We start from the raw sequence: 22,237 nt of genomic DNA, 5'->3' as shown, positions 1-22,237 counted from the left end.
ACTAGTACCTCCGTTTTCTCTGGATTCAATTTGAGTCGGTTTTCCCTCATCCAGCCCATAAGTGGTGAATGAAATAAAAACTATTGTCAGTAAACTGTTACAGTAAATTTACACAGGAAAGTAGTAATACTAATAAGGAAGCCAGTTAGCACTTTAATCATTCAGGCTGCATCACTGTCTATACAGCCACATTAGAAGTGTATTCAAAACTGTGTTGTAAAAGTAGGGCTGAAAAGTACTGAGGTCTTGTTCTTTTATAGTCTTTTAAGTTCATAGGCCTATGTGGTAAACTCCAAAAGATGACAGTTCATGGTAACAGAAATATTCCAAAACATTGATCTGTCCTAGGCACCAGGACAGAGATTTGCTTATGGTCATAAATATCTATCCAGTATGTTTGATCCAGTGGATGAGCATAGCGCAAAGAAGGAATCCACAGAGCAGTCAAAGAAGCTGTGGCTCTCACCAGACGGATTTGTATACCCTGGATTTAAAAGCAGCATTGAATCCAATTTGCATCCTCTTATGCCAGATGAGGCACGGGTGATGGAGCTTAGCGAGGTATCAGAACTTCATTTTTTATTATTCTTGTCACATCTACTCCTAGTGGTCCACTCCATGATAAAGGTATTTGAGAGTGTGTGAGAGAGACTTCATGGTATCTCTGTGTATGCATATACAGATCTTAAGTTTACCATTGGAGGTCAGGTTAGTTGTTGCTATGTGCGAGTGGCTCTGTTTAAGAAACACTTTTCTCAGATGGCATGTTTTAAGTTTCCTCTAATGCTTTTTAAGAGCCAGCTATATACTTTTTCTTCTGTTATAGCCTTTAAAAGCCATTTTACCTCTTACATTTGTACTAGTTTGTTTCTGATCTTAATTTGGAGTCTGACTTTAATTGTTGCTTTTAACTTTATTATTTTGTAAACTGACCAAAGAACTATTTGTAATTAGGTAGACTATAACTATTGAAAATAAAGCAATGGTCCCACCATTCTCCTGCCTTAAATGACAATTAAGTGGGATTTTAAATTTGGAAAGAAAGAAAAAAGACTATGACCCACTATAGTTGTTGACTTGAGAACAGAAGATGAGAATACATGGTTGAATTGACTAGTCAGTGGGAACCAATTTTATTAGGTGGAGTTGAGGTTGGACAGCATATCTGAAAATGTTTTTCAATTTATCTCTTTCAAACTCCTTGACATTTGGTATTCTGGACAAAAGAAAAAAGAGCCATCATCTCATATTTTGATGTTGAAAAGGTTTATGAAAGTGAAATAAGCACAGGAACTTAATGGAACTATCATGTCAGTTTAATCAGCATACTGCCTATCAATGTAACTGTGTTCACACTCCAGAGTGTGTAGCAGCCAGTGTCGCTGCCATTGCCTCCAGTATTTTTTATGAGTTTATTAAAAGAAAACCACACTATACACATCACAGTAAACCCCCCAAAGCACAGGCATTTTAACAAAACATTTGCTTTGACCTGCTGTTTCTCATCGTATAAACTACTTTGAAAAGTACCTTCAAATTTCAAAATATATTTGCTATATGGCAGTGACAAGTTACTGTTTGAGTAACTGAAGTTTAGACTGGTATCTTGGAACTAGTACACTTAGATAAAGAGATTTGTTCTAAGGTATTATTTCAGCTCACAAAGGCCAGAATCAAAGCATGTAATTTGTTCTTTTCTTATTTAACATAATAAAATTGCTTAGTGGAAATATCCTTTATTTCACTAAATGGTACATTTCCTACATTTATCATATTGCTGTGCAAATTTTCAGAACGTGTTTTATGATGGCTAAAAAAAAGTAATTTATTTAGAAATGGCAGGAGAACTTTTTCAATGCTGGCCAATTAAAGCCAGTTCTGGATCGAGACAGATGGTGTTGGGACAAACGGAATGATGATTTTGAGCTTTACAAAAAACCACCATGTGCTGTTGTGATCCTTGACACTCGCAGAGAAGGTATGTACTATATTCCACACTCCTATTAAAGGTGGCTTTAAATACTGAAGAAGTAGTGATTTCATACAGCTGCAAATGAAATATAAAGAAAATATTTATTGGTTCCATCATAGGCACTACCTGGCTCACATTACTTGAGCTTGATGAATTCTTCCAAATAACAAGCTCCTCATCCAGTTACAGCATGGGCTTCTATGCAGTTTACAGGAAACACACATGCTCTCGTTACGTTGTCACATTTTACATCAGTAAACTTCACACCAGAATATGACCCCTCAACCATTTAGTGACTGGTGGAGGGCATGGGGTGTCCACTCCAGGCAGGCAACATCCAGTTGCAATTCTGCAGCTGGGAGAAGACAGTTCCAGGAGGGCAGTACCTCTTCTGTCAGTAGTTGAACTGGAGCTGGACACTGCCCAGATATCCCCTGGCCACTAAGGCTATGGTGTTGTGGAGTTGTCTTCTGCAGGGAATAGAAGGGCTAGTATAGCAGATGCTCTGCGCATGATTGATGATTGATGTTTATGTTTTTAGCTGTGGTTTTAATTGTAATTAATGTTGTAATATTACAAGTGTTTTTAACTCTGTTGTAATCCTGGAGGACCTCGATCCATTGGGAGAGGCGGGAAGATACAAATAAAAACTATTATTATTGCTGTATTATTCTACATGGTTAAGTGTAATCCACTGGAGTATCCAGGACACTGATTCCAATATATAATTTTCTTCATACTTATACTGAATGATTCCAAACTAATAATGATGATATAACAAATAATATTTTTCCACTGAGGAAGACAATTGCTGAAACGTGTTTGGTTTTATCTGGATTTGTACATCTGTATGTCACCTGGGACTTCCAATTTTCAGCATTTTATGCCTATTGGCAAAACTGGTATCTTACATTATTATTTTGCCATTACATTGGTTAATAAAGCCTTTTTATAATTTGTTCTACTACCACTTTACCCTAAACTTTTCTGTTTTACAAATTTGACCTTTTGGTTTAGGGAAACACCTTTGTGTGCTTATCAGTCCCCAGAGGTCCCACCAGATGATGCAATTGGTCTACATCTAGTTATAGAAACATAATCAAATACTTCTACAACCCCCTTTGCAGCAAATGGCTCCAGAGGATACTGAAATGCAGTGGGGAATCTGTGTGTGTGCATGCTTTGGATATTGCACAAGGAGGAAGACCATACCAACCTCTGCAATGAATGTAAAAAAAAAAATACATTGCTGTGAGCCTTCAAGTTGTTTCCAACTTAACTGCATCACTGGATCACCATATCAAAGGATCTTCTTGGCATGTTTTCAGAGAAATGTTGTCCCAGCTTTCCTCTAAGGCTGGGAGTGTAACTATCCCAAGGCCACCCAGTGGTTTTCCAAGGCTGAATGGGGATTTGAGCCCCCGTTTCCAGAAGTCTTAGTCCAACACTCAAGCCATTATACCATGGTGGCTGTCTTCTTTAATCTCATATTTTATTGGATGTATCCCTTAACACTGCTGTAAAGGTAAAATTATGTAGAATGGCCTGAACAGTTTTGTCTACTCTTCTGGATCTCATGGTAATAGGTGTGTTTCGTTTGGGATAATAGTGTTATAGAATTAGCCAACAGAAAAAAAACAGTGCCACAGCACTTCTAATAAATGAAGAGAACTCTTTCTTTCTCTTAGTTGTGAAAACTACTGGTTTTTGTCCTAGTCCATGTGGGCTGGTGTCCATCTTTCTTTTACTGAAATTGGACCAATTGCCCCTTTCAGTGTGGTTTCTGTGCCTCACACAAATAGGGCTTGTTCCTGTGCAGAACATTGGAATGTTCTAGTTTGATGATTGGTTTCAGAAATAAGATTTTAGGCCATGTCATGTAGCCCCCTGAGGGTCTCATAGGCAATGGTGAGAGATGACAGTAGTTATAGCAGCAGCATCTCAAGGGCCACTGAGTTACCATTCCTCTTTTGGTCTTTCTAAAATATAAGGGACCAAAATATAAAGAGCACTACCAGGATGAGGTGTTGCATACTCACTATTAATTTATTACAGCAGTCTTGCCCCATTCGTCTTCGTGTACTAGGTCTAATAGTCTGATCTCAAACTGTGGTATCAGCAAAACAGATTGAAAATTACATATGTTCAAAGACATTTGGGGAAGTACTTGGGCATAAGATTTTATTAATAGCTTTTTAAAAATACTGGAAATAATCTGGTAGCGGTTTTCTAATCCTTTTCTTTTCTTGCATGGCCAATGGACATGTTTGAACAAAAGAACCTAAGAAAGAAATATGCTGCAACACTGCAATGAAAGTCCACAGATGCTGTCCAGCAACAGAACTCATTTCAAGTGGACCAAAAGCTAGTTGCCAGCTAGCACGCAGCCAAGGACTCCTAAAGGACAAGCCAATCAAATTGTCCCTAAAGATGCAGGTAACGTTTATGTTTTAAAAATTACAAGTATAACAACCCTCAATTGGACTGTTCTCAGCATATGACAAGAATTTATTTAAAGGTGAGTTGGTATGGTTTCCTTAATGCTTTGATTCAATCAGTGGAAGCATTCCCTACAAAATTCTAGCTTCATGACATTCCGTGTCCATTTCACTCCTGGTATTAACCTGCAGCCACAATCTTGTAATAAAAACATGTTCAAAAAACTGTTTTAGGGTGAAATGAATGTCTAGTTCCAAGTTGTTGCAAAAACACCAGTGAAGTCAAAAAGCTGTGTTGTGACATCTACTGCTTCTGTTCTGTTAGCCTACTCCAGCTGCAAAAATATTAGACACTGTGGTAATGGCCAGCTCCGGTAAAGGATTTGTTCCTGGCAATGACCCTCATCTCAGTTTGAAGTCAAGTATCAACATAATTCCATGCTATGACCGGAAACACAATGTATTTAAATCTCTGAAAGGAGCAGACTTCAGGTGAGTTACTCAGCAAACTGCTATGACAAACTGTAAAAGTTTATTGATGTATGTAAAGCGTTACAAATGCTTCTTTCTGACTTAAATACTGGCAATAATTAATCATTAAAACATAATTGCAGGAAAATTCCATACTCCAACGCTGCCCTGATGCAGCGCCAAAAGAAGTGCCAGAACGTGCTGTGGCGGTGGCAAAGGCACCCCTTCTGTGACGCAAAAAGGACCCACTTTTTGCGGCTCCTTTTTGTTCCATGGAAATGCCAGATCAGGGTTGTGGCATGCAATTGCCATGGCCCCAATACAGCACTGAAAGGGGTGGCAGCAGGCTGCTCCAAAGTCCCTGAGTCAAAGCATCATGACACCCCTTTCAGTAGGGTAAAAAATCCAAGACTTTTACCATATAGACAAATCTGTAATTCCAAAACCTCTGTAAAATTAAATATACATCTTTGCTTCAGATAACTTTGAGATTTTGAAAGTGAGCTCTGCATTTCTTTCTGCAGAAAGCTAATCTTTCCTCCTGCCCTGTACAGTACACAGCACATATGTTTTGTACTATGAAAGTTTAAATAAGAACTTAATTAATGAACATGTATATTTAAAGTGTTTGCAGTTTAAGAATCTATTCTGTTTTTCAGAACAATCTGTCATAAACATTCATTTCGGTATAAGAGGCAGTCCCCACTACAATCAGTTTTAAAGGATAATGAAATCTTAACACAAGATGTGCAAGGTAAACTGTGTGATGAATTAGTGTTGGTTGTGCTGTAGTCAGTAGAAGATGATGTAAAAATCTTTCTCTTTCTCCTCTCTAAGCCTTGATGGGTTTCTACCTTCTAGCTTCTGGGACAACAATAAAAACAAAAACCAAGCTCTCCCCTTGAGACCGTTATTACCCTTCCCCTTACTAGCCTTTCCTCCAGGTTGAGCATACTCAGTTTTCAATTATTCTCTCCTAAGTTCTTGTACCTGTCATTCTCAGCTATACAAAACAGGCCAGGGGCTGGATTTATGTGGCCCTCTGAAGGTTGTTGAGACTACAATCCCCTGAATTTCTCACCACTTGCTATGCTGACTAGGGCTGATGGGGATTGCTGTCCTCCAACTTCTGGAGGGCCATCTGATACCTACCACTGCAGTAGGCACTGTATGGATTGTCAGGGTATTTGTCTCATCTATTCAAGCACACAGAATTTAATATAGTTTATTTTATTAAAATTGCACCTCATCTTAATGAAGACTGTTGTCTCTCATTCAGTCTGTCTCAGTCACAATTAAAATTAAGGATTTAATTTGCATACATTCACTTGCACTGTAGGAAACCTGGTTTCAGTATATTTAAGAAGAAGCACTTGAATCACCATTTCTCAAACTTCAGAATGTTCTATCGAGTGGATGGGAACAAATATAGGATCTTTTTTCCAGCACTTGCTTTGCCACTTTTTTAATACTGTCATCCATGTTCTCAGGAGCAACTAGAAATAATGGAAACAGAAGTAACAATTCTTTTAGAGCCACAAATAAATGAAAGAAACAAATTTTTTGAAATCCAAGACTGTAAACACAAGCTGTTGAGCTGGTAACAGCAGATGTCACATTAGTACTAATTATGAGAAAGAGCATATAATGGGGGAGTATCAAAGGCCTGCTTTGGCATTGAGACTGTTAGTACAGACTTAAAGACATCTCCTGTGAACAGAAATGGTGTCAGTAGTACTGACTTCAGTTTTCTACATCTTTTATATTTTAGCAATATGTTCAGTATTTATTTTGCACTGCAATAGGAATTATATAATGGTAGTATTTGGCTCAATTGCTTTACTTACATTTTTCCAGTTCTGCCATTGCATAATTATTCTGGAAACCAGCTTCAGTACAAAAAATATTTGTAAGCAGTACCTAGAAAGTCAGTTGAACCATTAGCAGTTTCAAGTATTTTTTCTTTAAATATTCTTTAGAATTTAACCCATGTATATCCATTTGACATATACCATATGATTTGCTGAGAAAACAGAAAATAACCATCTCTCCCCTCACCCTTCACAGTGACCACCACCCACAGTGAAAACATTCAGTGACTGAAGTTTGTAAACATTAACAGAAGGATCTTTCCATTGTCATCCCAAAATAATTGAAACAGAATCGGATTTTTCAAAGAGCCTCCTCAGTTTATACTTTTAGCTATCGGCTCAGTACTGTGCTTTAGAATATGAATTTGTTTAGGTTTAACTATATATGTATATTTGGTGTTGTATAATATGTTTTGATATATAAGGTTTAATATTTACGCATATCTAGATGCTGCTAGAAGAAATGCCTCAGTGATTCAGGCCAGAAGCCAGCCTAGGCTGTTTTAATATCTCCCATTAGCAACTGCACACTGTGGCTCATAAACAGATTGGAGGCTGAGTAGCAGCCATCTTTTGTTTAGTCCCCCACCATTTGATGCTCAGACACATAAGCTTTCAATACACAGAGGTCATTGACAGACTAATCTGGAATGCATCTCACTTTAGCTGGCATCCTGTTACACAGTTTTAAGTTCAGTTTTCATCAACATAAATCACTTTTTCAGTTGTTGTGGTGTGACAACCAACCAACCTCCCACCCCACCCCAACTTTAGGTGCTGCAGTGCTCACCCAACACAGATGTTTTGCTGGCTAGTGGAGGGGGTAGCGGGCAAAGTGTCCAGCTGACTTCCTATAGCTGGATGCTCAGTACTGACATCATCCTTCAGGACTTTTGGAAGATCACCAAGAGGTCCCACAGGGTGCCTGGTGCTGGTCCAGATATGTTCCTATACCTGGATGCTTCTTTGCACTCTCCCCCTCTCCATTGACCAGTAAATGGCAGTGTTTGGGGAGGATGTTCTGGCAGTAAAGGAGGGGAGGCATGTCATAGTCTCCACAGAAGAACTTTATCTCCTGATGTAGGATCTCATTTTTTTCACCACCCTCATAACTGGCATTATTATGGAAAATGTTCTTCTTATCAACAACAAAAAAAGGAAAGATTTGGATTTTTATAAAAAACTTTTCAACCACACACTTCTAAACCTGTATATTTTCCCCTCTCCACTGACAATGTAGTCAAAAACGCATCAAGAAACTCTCAAAAGCAATTAAGATTTTCCCCCACCTGTCTACTTAATACAGTTTTCATTCATGGTCACCACCATATTTTTGTAACTATTACATAAAATCTATGTAAACTTACCTCATGATCATGGTTACGCAAACCAATGCTGATAGATCGACTAGCTCTGGATATGACTGCTGTCATTGCATACAGATTAATGAGGATGTCTGCCACTCTTTTAAGAACCATCTGCTCATCTACAATAGTCTGATAAAAACCAAATGTTTTAGTAGCTTAACAACAGGGATGTGATTCTTCATTAAAGCCATTCCTGCGGGGTGGGGAACACAAATAATTTATCAAAACAAATGAACAACTTCAAAAACAGCTGGATGGTCCTACAGCTGGATGCAATGAGAACATTGCCCTCTGGTACCTCCAGTGACCCCCCTGCCTTGAAGGCCCCAGAAGCCTGCACTGTTGTGCACCAGCTACCCCCCCCCCCACCCCGACACAGCCATATCGAAAGTGGGAGGCAGCCATGGACCATCTAGTTATGCTGATAGTCAGAGGCCTGATGTAGGACAACCCCGAAGAGTTCTGTGGAGGTCCTAGAGCAGTGGTTCCCAACCTTTGGTCCTCCATTTGTTTTGGACTTCAGTTCCCAGAAGCCTCAGTCAACTTGGCGAACAGTCAGGGATTATGGGGGCTTAAGTACACATCATGTAGAGGACCGAAGGTTGGGAACCACTGTCCTAGAAGATGAGACCACTGTCATGCACCCAGTTATCAGAGCACAGATGGACAATCCCTGACTGCTGCCATCTTCCGCAGAGCCATGGTGAGGGTGGGTGGGAGCAGCAAAATGATGGGTCTGGGAGAGATTTACCAAATTTGCCTCAATTCTGGATGTTGAGTCGGGGGTGGCTTTACAGAGTTCTCATCAGGGTTTCTCAGTCCTCAAGACAACTCTTTTTCACTCCCCTCTGAGTCCTCATGAATTTTCTCCATCCATCACCATTCTGAACAGCCCAGTGAATTGTACAGTGTGCTTCAAAAAACTGTTAAAGACAGCAGCCTTTAGTTGCTAGCACTGCACATGTAAATGAATAATTTGTTATGTTCTTGAATTTAGGCTGTATTAGACTTGTTCGGACTGGAAAAAAATAAATTCAATTGATTCACTTGCTCATTTATTCATTAAGGTGTTTTTGTAACTCAATGAGAAGCTGAAAAGAAGTGCAGTTATTTTCTATGCTCTTTAGTCTGGTCTATGAAGACATTTATTGGGCTTTTAGAAGAGAGTTTGGTTTGAAACATTCACTTTGGCAGGGCTTTTTTGTGTAGCAGGGTGAAGGATGGGATCTAGTTCTCCTTTCACTAAGAAAGCCCTGCTTACCTTGCCAAACCTTCTCAGCAAGCCTTCAACAGTAACGCCAAAATAATAAACATTTTGCTCAAGTTTCTTGGCACTTTCCTGCAACATAAAAAAACAAACTAGTGCTCTGCATGTTTACCTTCTCACTTCTATACACACAAACAAATACATTATAGATAAACACCATCTTTTAAAATTCCAAGCACCTGGAGAGCCAGCTGGTTCTCCTCAAGGAACAGGATTTCAGCCTGAGGCTTTCAGTTGTTCAGGCTCAAGGATGGTGAGTGACTTGCTTCTTTAGCAGATCACTTTGGGCAAGATGCTGCTCCCTGTCTGCAGAACATAAAGCTTTGCCAGTGTACCTCTGCCAGGAATCCCCCAGGCACAACCTCAGCTTGAGGCCTGAGCCTCTAGTGAGTGGTCCCCAAACTGTGCCCTTTAAGAGATTTTGGACTTCAGCTCCCAGAAGTCTCAGCCATGTTGGCCAATATTCTGGGATTCTGTGAGCTGAAGTCCAAAATCTCTTAAAGGGCACAGTTTGGGGACCACTTCTTTAATACTAATATGAAGCCTGATAGTTAGATCTGTGTGATCAGGGTTATCTAAAACATTAATATTCTACCTTTCCTCAAAAGATTAATGGGGACAACCCAAGTAAGACAATAAGCTAACTCTAAACACAGTGGGGTTGGATCCAGACTGACTCCTCCTGTTTAAGAGAAGCTAGAAGAATCCAGCAGAAAACTTCCACTGGAGTAAGAGAGAGGAAAGTGATTACCCCCACACACTCCCTGAGCCCCTCATATAACTTCTCAAGTTACTCCACAGAATCCCCTAACCCTCAAGAGCAACTTTTTGAGATGTACAGGGAGTCAAAGAGGAAGGAGGAACTAAAAAAAAAGAAAAAGAAAAAGACTCTCTGTCTGCTCCTTTCGTGATGACCCTCCAGTAAACACTAAGCTACATCCAACCTACCTGGGTGGAAAACATACCAGCAATCAGCAAGAAGATAACTGCTACAGCCTCTTTTATAAAAAAACAAAACAAAAACCCAACAACAATCCAAATAGTTTCCTAAAACGTAGAGTTCAAAGGGCCATACAACAGAGGCAGAGTACATGTTCAATCTCTGGCATCTTCAGTTGAGACTGTGTTGTGTCTGAAATTCTGGCAAGCCACTGGTGGACTGTGTACATTATACTGAGCATGATGATGGTTTGCTATGAGGCAGCTTCCTTGGCTCCTACATGGAGGGTATGAGCCAGCAACAAGAAGCCCCTAAAATGCCATTTTTATTCAAGAAATCACTCAGGCATACTGACAATGGTTGCATGGAGTACTTACTTCGAGACTGGGATGCACCACTCCATCTTTTCCAACTAATCCTAGATCTACTTTTCTACCTATGCTGTCACGGAACTTGTTCACAAATATGTTCAATGCCACACTCACATTCCCCTTCTTAATTTCCCTGTAGAATTAAAAAAGACAGAGATGCTGCTTTAGCATTAGGCTGTTTCTACAAGATTATCTCATGCTGTAGCATTCACCAAAATTCTTGAATAATTTCCCTCTTCCCTTAGATTAGATGCTGTCATTCTATCTTCGTCTTTTCTGTTTACTTGAGATATTCAGTAAAGTGCTTTTCACACTTTAAAAGAAGATGATTGCCTGCCCCCCAATCCACTGCACAAAAGGATTAAAGTACCCAATGATAATGGGTTGTAATATATAAAAGGGTGCCATGGTCTGAACTACATCCTGATACATGACACCCACCAATTGGCATTAACCATCCAGATAGCACTGAATCCCTAAAATCTCTGGAATCATTGTGGCATGTAAACCATAAAATTCAGATTTCAATGAAGCATAAAGAACAGCAGTGATTTAACTGTCCACAATATATAGGCTTCCCTATAGTAATGGAGTATGTACAAGACACTAAAAGAAAAGTAAATTCAATTTCAATTTAAAATGAATTCAACTTAGGGTTTACATAGCACTTTAAATTTGTAAAAATGAAAGGTTTATTTCCAGTTTAGGCTGGTTAAACACCATTAAGAACATTTAGTCTAGATGCAATCCTTTGTTTCTATGTTATTCCCACCTACCAACTTTCAATCTATTCTGTGTTTAGTCATCTAAGATGGTTATTTCCAAGAAACACATACTTTATTTTTTCAGTTAAGATTTTGCCTGCATACTGCATGCCTGTCAAAGCAATATACATTCGCAGAATTTCATTTGTTCCCTGAAACAGAGAAAAGTTTAGTTTAGGCAAGTAAGACAGAGAAACTATATTTACAGACTGAAGTCGAAGGCTTTTACATTTATAGAGCTTAGGTGGGGAAGCTTTTGCTCTCTAGTTTTTGCTGACAATTCTTATCATTCCTGGCTACTGATCAAGCTACCTGGGACTTATGGGACTTGAAGTACATCATCTGTATGGTCCCATTTTCGAGTGTTATTTGCATTAATAGCTTAAGAAAGAAACCGATTTAGATAACTGAAAAAAAATGTTATTGCCTTACTGTCATAAAACTGGGACTGGTTCTATAAGTAAGTAATGAAGCATTTGCTTTTAAAGATAGTAGAACTCTATTCCCTATACAATCAAGATTCCGCTTTGATCATCGCGGAAAAGCAGTTTATAAATAAAACTTATTATTATTATTATCATCATCATCATCATCAATTAGAACACATCAATATCACAGGATTGATGTATGTTACAGCATTCTCTTAATTTAATTAAAAATATTTCCTGATGAAGTCCTGCTGTCTCAGGTCTAAGCTTCATCCAATAATTCACCTAATAGTCTGGGGCTGGTTATAGTAATCTCACTTTGCCTGCATCTGCACTGCAGAAAGAATGCTGTTTGACACTTGAACTGCCAAGTATCTGTGCTATCGAATTCGGGGGTTTGTTGTTTTGTGAGATACTGTGAAAGGCATCTGGTGCCAAAACAAACTACAAATCCCTGGATTCCACAGCATTAAGCCATGGAAGTCAAAGTGGTGCCAAGCTGCATTATTTCTGCAATGCAGATGGAGTCCTTGTGTTTCAGGAAGTTGCAATATGGTTGCAGGGACATATGAGCTTGTTCTGTGTATTCTTCAGGAGGTCTTACATCTGAGGAAGTAGACTCAAACCTACAAAAGCTTCTCACTTCTCTCTTTCAGTTAATCTCAAAGGTGCTACAACATCTCTTTGTGTATTGATTTTCCAGAGTAACATGGCTATGTCTTTGACTTTAAAGTCTTGTTACTTTATTTACACAGATGTAAATGACAGAGTATCATCATCATCCTTTATTTATATAGCGCTGTGTGGTTAGACATGTCTTCAGCATCTCAAAAGGTGATTAATTATTTAGCTTATTAATTACATAGTTTGCAAACCAACAATTCTGCATAGTTTTTGTAATCCTCCAGAAGAACTTTGTTATGGGATTAAAATATAAATAAAGCAGTTTTTGCAGTGTTTCAAAAACAATAGTTCCATCAGTACTATCCATAAAGAATTGAAATTCATATGTAGAAAAAGAAGCACACCAATATTATACATGCCTCTCTGAAGGCTAAAAGAAACAAAAATCTGACATCTGTAGACGTTCTGAAAGCAAAGCACTCACATTTTTGAAGCACTTGATTTGAAAGGGAAAAATGCTGATGGACTATGACTACACTACATTTTAAGCAGGTGCTGCTTGGCAATTAAAGCTTTCAGAATGAACAGATGGCTGAACAACAAGCTAATTAAAATTACTGCATACATTGACTGGGGATGCTAAATTAAACAGATGCATGTCACACACTTGGTTTTGATTACAAGTGCCCATTCTTTATAGCACACAGCTCTGCAGCAAGTGGAGCTTAGTAGCACTCAGAACTAAGGAAAGGTGATAGGAAATAAAGTCCCACTAAAGCTACTGATCAGAATCTTCAGGTCCATTTTACTGCTTCAATAGAGATCCCAGGTGGAACCAGACTTTCCAGATTACTTCCTCCTGGTCAGTCCAAATATAAGGAGCAGCGATGGAAGTGAATCTAGAATTTTCTGTTTTGTTGGATTCCTCCCTGCTTGCTCCTGACTTTGCTGTTTCCCAACAGAAGAGTGCATATGAAAAAGAAGCAGCGGAGATTTAGCCCTGATTTTCAGCTTTCCCAAACAAAGTGGTGTCAGGCACGAGTCATCTTTAGATCATACTGGGATCTTCTAAAGTGATCCGATCCTTCTCAGGTGTTGTTCTTTCTCCATTATGTGCATATATGAACACTCCATGTGGGCTAATTTCTCAATAGATCAGGGTTCTCCACAAGGGAGAATCAGCACTCACTCAGCACTTTTCCTTTACTAACAAATCCTCAGCTCAGGGCAACTGAACGTGACCTCTCATCATTGTGTGGACTGAATCAAGGCCAAATAGGGCTATTTCACTTACGTAGACTTGGCCATGAGATTTCATCGTTGGCTAACTCTTTGATTCAGGCTTTGCCTAAGATAAATTTATATTACACATTCTTTTATATCTATGTAGTCTTACTGAGTTCACAAAACAAACATTTTAAAATGGAAACTTCCACTGCAAGCCTAATTTTATTTGTATTGACAAGTAAGGCAGAAGGTTTACAAAGTGACCAGGTTAGCCTAGATGGCTGGAGGGAAATGCACAGATGCCACTTCAGAATGCCAGGCACCCCAATCCTAAATAGCATGGCCTGGCTGTTGCGAGCAAGCAAATACTAGTTGGTATCACGGCTGTTCCACTGGCATCCTATGCAAAGCTAGGAAGAGTGAACCCCTCTTTAATGCTCTATTTGCCCTGACAGGACTCTTTTTATTGCTGTTTCTTCCTCTACATTGAGTAACACTGCATTTATCACCAAGTCCTAGTTGGAATATGTTAAATATATTTATTCCAGTATTATTGTTAATTGTCATCAAGTCACCTTTAACTTCTGTTGACAGTATGAATGACGGACCTCCCAAGTCAACCCAACCACCCTGTTCAGGGCTACTCTAATACTGTCAGCCCTCTGTATCCATGGATTCTTAATCCACACATTAAACAATCTATGGCTTGAAAATAAAATAAAAATTCCAAAAAGCAAACCATTGTTTTGCCATTTCATATAAGAGACACTATTTTACTACACTCCTGTATTTAATGGGTAAATTAAATCCCCATGGATTTTGGTATTCATGGGAGGAATCCTGGAACCAAACCCCAGTGGATACCAAGGACCCACTGTATTACACACATCCACATTTACATTTCAAGAACAGTTTGGTTTAAAAAAAACCTTTAACTTCTGACTAACAACCTTATGACTGTAACATACAATTATATTTCTTTTTATTACCTCAAAAATCAGAAGTATTCTGCTATCCCGGAGATACCGTTCATATGGATAGTCTTTCATGTAGCCAAGGCCTCCAAGAATTTGTAAAGCTTCACTTACACAAGTCCAAGCACCTTCAGAACTAAACACCTGCCAATAACAGTTGAAATCATCTCCATTATTCTTACATACATTCTCAAATCTGTTAAACTAGGCAATAAAGAGTCAGTTCCTCTTATCTAAATGTTATCAAATGTCTGGAAGGTCAAGAAATGGAAGCTAAGTTGGGGCTATGTAGAGGAAAGGGTAGAGGCCCACAAAGGCTCCTGCCTAAGCGAGAAGACTCCCTGCTGCCTCCAAGGAATGGGTAGAAGTAGCAATAGGGATTCTCTTCAGCAGGTGTCAGCCGCGGCCTGACCTATGCCATACATTTGACATACACAAGAAGCATTTTCTACCTCTTGAATAGCAGTGGTCTACTTGTTGCTTTCACTTCCTTTCCAATATCTTCAGAATCTATTAGGTATGTAAGCATTCATGATTATAGGACAGTCAATAAAATATATATAAAAATGTCATTCAATCAACTGGATCACCCATAAACTAAGAAGTGGAAAAGATGCATATGTAAAGCCCATTTCTTTCTAAGAGTTTCATAGTTTGAAGATGACAATAATATTTTTTTCCATTTTGAAGCAGTTGTACAAAGATGCATACGCTTCAAAGCAATGTTTCAATAAAACATACTTTAACCATGGCAGCTTCAACTGAGCAGTCAGGGACCCCTGGTTTGTCCATCATTCCTGCAGTGAGGTAGGCCATGCTTTCCATCACATATGCTTTCCGAGCCATAAGGGCAAACTTTTCCTTTAAAAAAAAGCAACAAAGAGATGCCATTCATATGTGACTTTCTACAACTGTTGCATAATATTTAATTATAATTCATTCTCAGATGGAAGATACCCAGTATTTAGTAAATTATTCTGCCTCATTTTAAAGAATAACTAGTCATATATTTCTTATATAAATATTACCACATCTGTGGCCAGATCAGTGCTATGCATACAGTTCTAGACTGATGAAAGCGTTCACCCTGAATGTCTCGAAACAGATCACAGTTATATAGTCTCTTGAGTTACCTGAATTAATCCAAATTCACTCAGCTTCTTATTAAACTGTTTCCTTGTACAAGCATACTCTGCTGTCATTTCTTTAAATAAAGAGAAAGAGAAGAATAACTATTAACTAGCTTGTATGCGTTGGTCTGATTTTGTAAATAAAAGAATTTCTTATATATTTGACTCCAATGGGAACATAAACGACAAGGCCCGTTTACAATTACTTTAATGAACTGAAAGGAAGGCTCTCATCATGAAAATGAATGTCTCCTACTACTTAAGTGCAAGGCAACAGTCTCTGCCTCTATTTGCAACATATTTGCATCATTACTGCCACATCAACTGTATCTATTTTGTGATATTCCACCTGGTGTAGCTTTCTGTGCTGCTGAAGCTCTCTCACTACTAGGCTGCCAGGTCTCTTAAGTCAAACAACAACAATTACAAAACAAAAAACAAAAAAACCTTCAGCCCTGAAGCGCTGGCAATTATGTCTTGTCTGCTTTACTGAGTCCAATTTAGAGGAACACAAGAACACCTAGTCAATTTTTGCCAAGTGATGCTAGTAATTAAAGATTTCTCCTACAAAGCAAAAACATTCAACAGTGGGAGAAGGGTACATTCTATTCCAGCATGTTCACCAATGGGTAGTGAGGGATGAGCAAAGGCACACAGTGTGGCAAGTAAGATTCCTGGCTATACAGTATACTGGTCTTTACAGGGGTGACACACAGTAGAATGCGAAGACAAATGCTTGTAACAGACAGAGCACCTCACACCAGAACAGGGGTGGACAAAGGGTAACTCACAGGTGGCATGCAACCCTCCTCCCAACACACACATTCACTGTGCCATCACCCCTCTAATTTCCTGTACTCAAAAGCTGCTTCACACACTCTAGGGGCAAAACAGCAATTTCATTCTGCTTCTTCTCAGGTGTTTCAGGTATTCAGGGGCGTTTTCAAAATCAGAAGCACCACTGGGTGTGGCATGTGGCCCTAGGGGCCCTTCAATATTCCCAGGAGCTCCTCTCCATATCACCCCAACACTCTTTCCTCAATTTTATTTACACAAAAGGCTCTTCTGGTACAAATGCCATTCACATATATACAGTAATCTCTGTCTCATATCTGGCAGTGTTTTTGAACAGGAATACTACTGAATACAGTTCCTGAGTACTTGCACTCTATTAATGAACTATATTCAGCACAGTTTTTCACCACAAATCCAAATAATGCTTACTCTCCACACTACATATAAATTTTTAGGAATTGCTTATGCCTGCTTCTTACCTCTGACTATTACTATTTACTAAGAGATGTTTGTCCTGTAAAAGTACAAATCTGTTACTGGAGAAAGGGAGATCTACACATGTGCTGATGACAGAAATGCAAATAGGCTGTGCTAAGTGTCGCCCTCTTTGCTTCTTAAATTATCATATTTGTGCTTTACAGTGTTTTTTCATTACACAACTGACCTTTTCCCAGTCTGTTAAGCTAAAATGGTCTGGGGCATTTTAATGATGAAGAGTGAAAAGGTTTCAGCTGCCCAGTACCAGGAACAAATTTTGTAAGTGGCAATAATCTTTATAGTAATGTAGCAGTAATATTGACATAGAAATAAGGTTCCCTCTTAGAAGCAGAACCATTATTTCATCCCATTCAGCAACAGAAAAAGCTTTTTCTTACCAATCAATTTTTTAATCATTCCAGCAGACGCACTGCCCATGCTAAATCTTCCACTGTTTAGGATATTCATAGCAACCTGCAATGAGCAGAAGTAGACCTTATCCAGGAAACCAGACTCAAAATGTCCACCAAGGGAATACATTTTGTTTTACTGAAGATTCACCAGTAAATTTTACTCAGTTAGCCTGCTTCACCTTATATTATGTCACCTTATAGTGACTAAGGACATGGTAGTGTCCTTGCTATCTTTTCTCCAGAGATTCCTTCAATTCACTGTGGAATTAAGTAGGCATATATCTGTGTACTAAACCACAGACTGCAATACGCTGTTGTTTTTAAACAACAACAAAGATGACAATGATGTTTATTATTATCACTTACACAAATCCATCTTTGTGCTTCACAGTGAAGAGGTATATTAGGTACATACCCAATGGGATTATAATATAAAATCTAAGGAAACAGAGGGCAGGCAAAATGGAAGCAATGATAAGCAGAGGAAGACTGCTTCAATTACATGTTCTTTGGCTTAGTTACAATAAGCTACAGGGACTAGGACATGATCCAAAAAGGGCGATGGCCATATGGACACATTCTGGAAGCAGTTACAAATATAAAGAGCAGCAAGGCAAAATGGGCAGAATTATTTCAAGGAACATAAGATCTTTGGACAGCTGAACATGATATTGCTGATGGAAAGGTCACAGGGAGGGATATGTTGGAATATAAACAGAGGGAGAGAGAGATGGAGAGACAAAACCATGAAGTGAAATTAACCATATAGAGCCCAACACACTGTCATTTTACATATCTGCCAGTTTCCACTATCTAAATGTTGTAGGCAAACTGACTCAGCTAATTAGGCCTAAATTCAGTTGCTAGTCCCAACCGGGGAAGTGGAATCAAAAGGTTTTACATGATTTTTGACTTACCATTCAGTAACTGACTCAGTGGGTCTAAATTAGAACTAGTAAATGGGCTTAAGTGTAAAACTGTCACTACAAAACTTGAATCTCAGTGGGCTACAATATAGGAAAGGATTATAGGGGCATTACTAAAAGAACAAATTTTGTCCATTCCTACATCTTTTTTATATGCTTCAGTAACATCATTTACAGAAATTGCTGCCTTTTAGAAGCAGCATAAAGTCTCATACAATCCTCTACAGAATGTAAAACATTATTAATCAGCATGTCAATTGCTACAGGTATAAATGCAATTCAATTCCAGTTGATTGGCTTTGCAGGCATGCCTGCCTGCCCTTACAAACTATGGAGACCTCAGCTACCAGAAGTAATTACTTGACAAACATTGCACAATTAGTATTTCAAAGGATCCAGAACATAGCTTTATTGACATTTCTAGCGCATAGTACTCTGAATGATGGTTAATCTGGCTAACCATTTCTTGAGGCAAATATCTACAGTATTTGTATATAGACAGGTAAACTACAAGAAACAGTAGAATTGGCAGCTGACATAGCCTTGTTACTTCCATGAAATGCTTGGCCTCTGGTAATTTGCCAGGGAAATGTTGTTTCATAGCCTGAAGTCTGCTGCACTCTCTCTGCAGTCAGTACATTGAGGCTGAACCTGAAGCACAGATGTGACCCTTACTAATTCCTTGAATTTTAATCCATCAGTAGATTTTAAAGAAGCAGACAAATTCACAGCTAGGAAACATGCTACTTCAGTTGTCTTCCAATTGCTTGCTTTTTTATGATTACCCATTAGAATTTTTCTCCTTTCTAACTGGTCCTACTTTCCATCTTTCCCTGCCATGAAACAGATCTTCTAAATTTGATACCTCAATCGTTGTAATTTATTATCTGCATTTTACCTTAAATCCTCCTCCAACTTCTCCAATAACATTCTCCATAGGAATTTTTGTATTTTCAAAGTGAAGTTCACAAGCTGTAACACAAAGAGAGTTAACGTAATTCTGAAGTGTTTTAGGAGTCTCAGGAAAATGGAAATGAGACCAGAGACTAAAGAAAAGAATTCCACCACTCTGCTCTTTCAAACTATCCCCCAAATTTTCCTTTTATTCACCTTCTTTTACCTCTATGTTCAGTTATGACACCACCAGCGTCTATCACCAACCTAAGCGGAAATGAAATCTTAAGATATTTTAGAATTCCAATTGGATGCAGGTTTTCAGGATGATAAAAACCTGGGGAGGGTTTGACCCTAAACCCTGCTAATCAGATTTCCTTTGTTTAATCTGTGAAGCTTGAAACCGTATTTTATTTGGAAAGTATTAACAAACATAGGCCAGTATTATTAGGGACATCCACATTTGTATGTTTGCATTACACATGTGGATATCCTTTTTTGGGTACTGGGGTGGTGATGGTATTCCCTTCCTCCTTCCACAGCATCCAAAGCCCCCTCCCCATGTTCTCTATTTACTGATAAGCCTCACATATCTATTCGGTTTCACAATGAGCGGGCAGTCTTAGAGAAGCATCTGGCTGCCACAGCCCCACATGAAATTATGACATCAGTACAGAGATCCATCAGAGCCCTCCAGTAGTCTCATGCTGCTGTGATCATTTCACATCTGGCTATGGACATGTAGCTGGTTTCTTCTCCAAGCAGCCTGCCTGCCTGCTCACTGCAAAGCATGGAATGGCTGTGTGGGCCAGAGGAAGGGGATGGTATGGGCTCAGCATAGCATAGATCTGCATGTGGATATTAATGCTAGTCTGAGGGTACTTAGGATTGAGGCTATGATATATTAAAGCAAAATGGAAAGACAGCCACTTCTTTATCATCTCATGCAAGAATATGTTAATCTAGTATGGTCAGCTAAGTGTGACCAGGCTGGTATGAAATTTGGGCTCCTAACCCTTACTGATGTGGAAACTGCTGCTACTTAAGTTCTTGGTGGCACTTCTATATTGCCTGTCCATCCTGTATAGCACACACAGCTCTACAAGTTTTCATTATACTGGGTTTCTGATGTAGTGTCCCTCCAGCAGGATAATGATTATCATGGAAGTACAAGAAGAGAAGCAGGGACTATGAAGAACCACTGATTACTATTAAGCTTTAAGGGCTGCAAATTGAGAAGAATGCTGAGGTGGGAGTACAATTTTTACTATTCACCTAGATGCCATGGTGTTTCAGGGAAGTATTCCTCTGAACCATTTCCAGGCAGCTGTAAATATGTACAGATTGGAAAGAAGATAAATGATCATCAACTGACCAACCTGTGAGAATCACATTTATGCCCAACTAAACAGTATGTTCTGAAAATTTTAAAAATGCAGCTGACACAAGAATCTGGATCTGCCCTTGGATCCAACAGGATCCTTCCCAAAGCAGTGCTTCTGTCATTTCTTACTATTAGATCCTCGAATGCCCAGCTTGTCCTCTGGTTTTCCGTGAGTTACTCCACCAAAAGCTCTTTCCACAATGAAAGCAGTGATTTTATCTTTTACTGCACCATCTTTGTCAACAACCTCTGTTTTTGCAAACACAGTAAAGATATCTGCAATACCACCATTTGAGATCCATATCTGCAATGAAAAAAGAAAGGCACATAGAATCATAAAGTCATAGAGTTGGAAGAGACCACTAGGGCCATCAGTCCAACCCCCTGCCATGCAGGAAATCCAAATCAAAGCATCCCTGACAGATGGCCATCCAGCCTCTGTTTAAAGACCTCCAAGGAAGGAGACTCTATCACCCTCCGAGGGAGTGCATTCCACTGTCGAACAGCCCTTACTGTCAGGAAGTTCCTCCTAATGTTCAGGTGGAATCTCTTTTCCTGTAGCTTGCATCCATTGTTCCGGGTCCTGTTCTCTGGAGCAGCAGAAAACAAGCTTGCTCCCTCTTCAAACATGTTCTGTTTGGAAGTGACTATTGTCACATATAAACTTATAGGCAAACTCTTTCAGCCTCTCCAATCTTTTCCTGCTAAATACAACTCTCTGCTTCAGTATGCATTCTTTAGCTTTGGGCCTATAACTGTTTTTCAGCCAAGATTCAACAGAGAACTGAAAACTGGCTTCTGAACTGGAAAAGGTGACTCTTTTCAATTGCTAAACAGCTGGAAACCTCAGTGAAGTAAACTCACTTTTGGGAGGTTTTGTCTCTTGAGTACCCAGTTAATTCAGGATTTAAAGTATCTGAGCCACTTTTGGCTGTTTGTGGATTCTTTTTAGCCAGCTTTTCCTTCTGCCATTAGTCAACAAGGCAGGAAAACAAACGAAGATACTTGGTAAACTGATATGGGAGTTGGGAGTTAAATGAAATATCTACTGTGAATAAGTACCTTTGAGCCATTTAATATGAAATTTTTCCCATCTTCACTCAAAGTAGCCCTGCTCTGGATGGAAGCAGCATCACTTCCACTGCAATATGAACAAATCAAAGAAATGGGAAGTTAGCAACAAAAAATGTGTCAGACATAAAAATTGTTTAGATGTGCATGTTCTAAAGATGAAGATATTCTCATTGCTCTAAGTATTCAAAAATATTTTACTTAACATATTGTTCTAAAATTTCTGCTCTAAACTATAATTACATGAAATGAACTGAATAACATTTGGGTTCTATTTAATGTTGAACACCAACAGTAGAATTTGGCAGTTGATGAATACAATTTTAAAACATAAGTACAATGTGCCCTTTGTATACGCGGGGGAAATTGCATTGATTCCAATGGTGCCACACTCCTGTTGGTGCGCATGCCATTTTGTCCCCCTGGACTTGCC

The 22,237-nt window shown here is 39.0% G+C and overlaps 2 protein-coding genes across 8 annotated transcripts in view; one reads left to right on the top strand and one right to left on the bottom strand.

Moving 5' to 3' along the window:
* CFAP92 (cilia and flagella associated protein 92 (putative)) overlaps nucleotides 1-5,673 on the top strand; it is a 90,274-nt gene extending 84,601 nt beyond the window's left edge. For all 3 annotated transcript variants that reach the window (XM_042455481.1, XM_042455480.1, XM_042455479.1), the window contains 5 exons: nucleotides 349-561; nucleotides 1,834-1,978; nucleotides 4,251-4,408; nucleotides 4,736-4,902; nucleotides 5,541-5,673. In XM_042455481.1, coding sequence (XP_042311415.1) covers nucleotides 349-561; nucleotides 1,834-1,978; nucleotides 4,251-4,408; nucleotides 4,736-4,902; nucleotides 5,541-5,673 — 816 coding nt within the window. The remainder of the gene's footprint in view (nucleotides 1-348; nucleotides 562-1,833; nucleotides 1,979-4,250; nucleotides 4,409-4,735; nucleotides 4,903-5,540) is intronic.
* The window catches only part of ACAD9 (acyl-CoA dehydrogenase family member 9), a 30,391-nt gene continuing 13,077 nt past the window's right edge, over nucleotides 4,924-22,237 (bottom strand). For 2 of the 5 annotated variants that reach the window (XM_042455482.1, XM_042455487.1), the window contains 13 exons: nucleotides 21,796-21,874; nucleotides 20,863-21,037; nucleotides 19,354-19,427; nucleotides 17,515-17,590; nucleotides 15,848-15,918; nucleotides 15,456-15,575; nucleotides 14,730-14,858; nucleotides 11,534-11,613; nucleotides 10,704-10,830; nucleotides 9,381-9,458; nucleotides 8,120-8,248; nucleotides 6,729-6,801; nucleotides 4,924-6,377 (listed from right to left, as the gene is read on the bottom strand). In XM_042455482.1, the coding sequence (XP_042311416.1) occupies nucleotides 6,277-6,377; nucleotides 6,729-6,801; nucleotides 8,120-8,248; nucleotides 9,381-9,458; nucleotides 10,704-10,830; nucleotides 11,534-11,613; nucleotides 14,730-14,858; nucleotides 15,456-15,575; nucleotides 15,848-15,918; nucleotides 17,515-17,590; nucleotides 19,354-19,427; nucleotides 20,863-21,037; nucleotides 21,796-21,874 (1,312 nt within the window). In that variant the 3' untranslated portion in view covers nucleotides 4,924-6,276. Of the gene's footprint in view, nucleotides 6,378-6,728; nucleotides 6,802-7,542; nucleotides 7,774-8,119; nucleotides 8,313-9,380; nucleotides 9,459-10,703; nucleotides 10,831-11,533; nucleotides 11,614-14,729; nucleotides 14,859-15,455; nucleotides 15,576-15,847; nucleotides 15,919-17,514; nucleotides 17,591-19,353; nucleotides 19,428-20,862; nucleotides 21,038-21,795; nucleotides 21,875-22,237 lie in introns of those variants that run through there. The other 3 variants (XR_006102550.1, XM_042455485.1, XM_042455486.1) reach the window with 3 other exon arrangements.

This window comes from Sceloporus undulatus, chromosome 2 (genome assembly GCF_019175285.1).
Source record: "Sceloporus undulatus isolate JIND9_A2432 ecotype Alabama chromosome 2, SceUnd_v1.1, whole genome shotgun sequence".
NCBI classification, from domain to species: Eukaryota; Metazoa; Chordata; class Lepidosauria; order Squamata; family Phrynosomatidae; genus Sceloporus; species Sceloporus undulatus.
The sequence above is the reverse complement of the archived record's forward strand: the minus strand, read 5'-3'. Positions and strand labels throughout refer to the sequence as shown.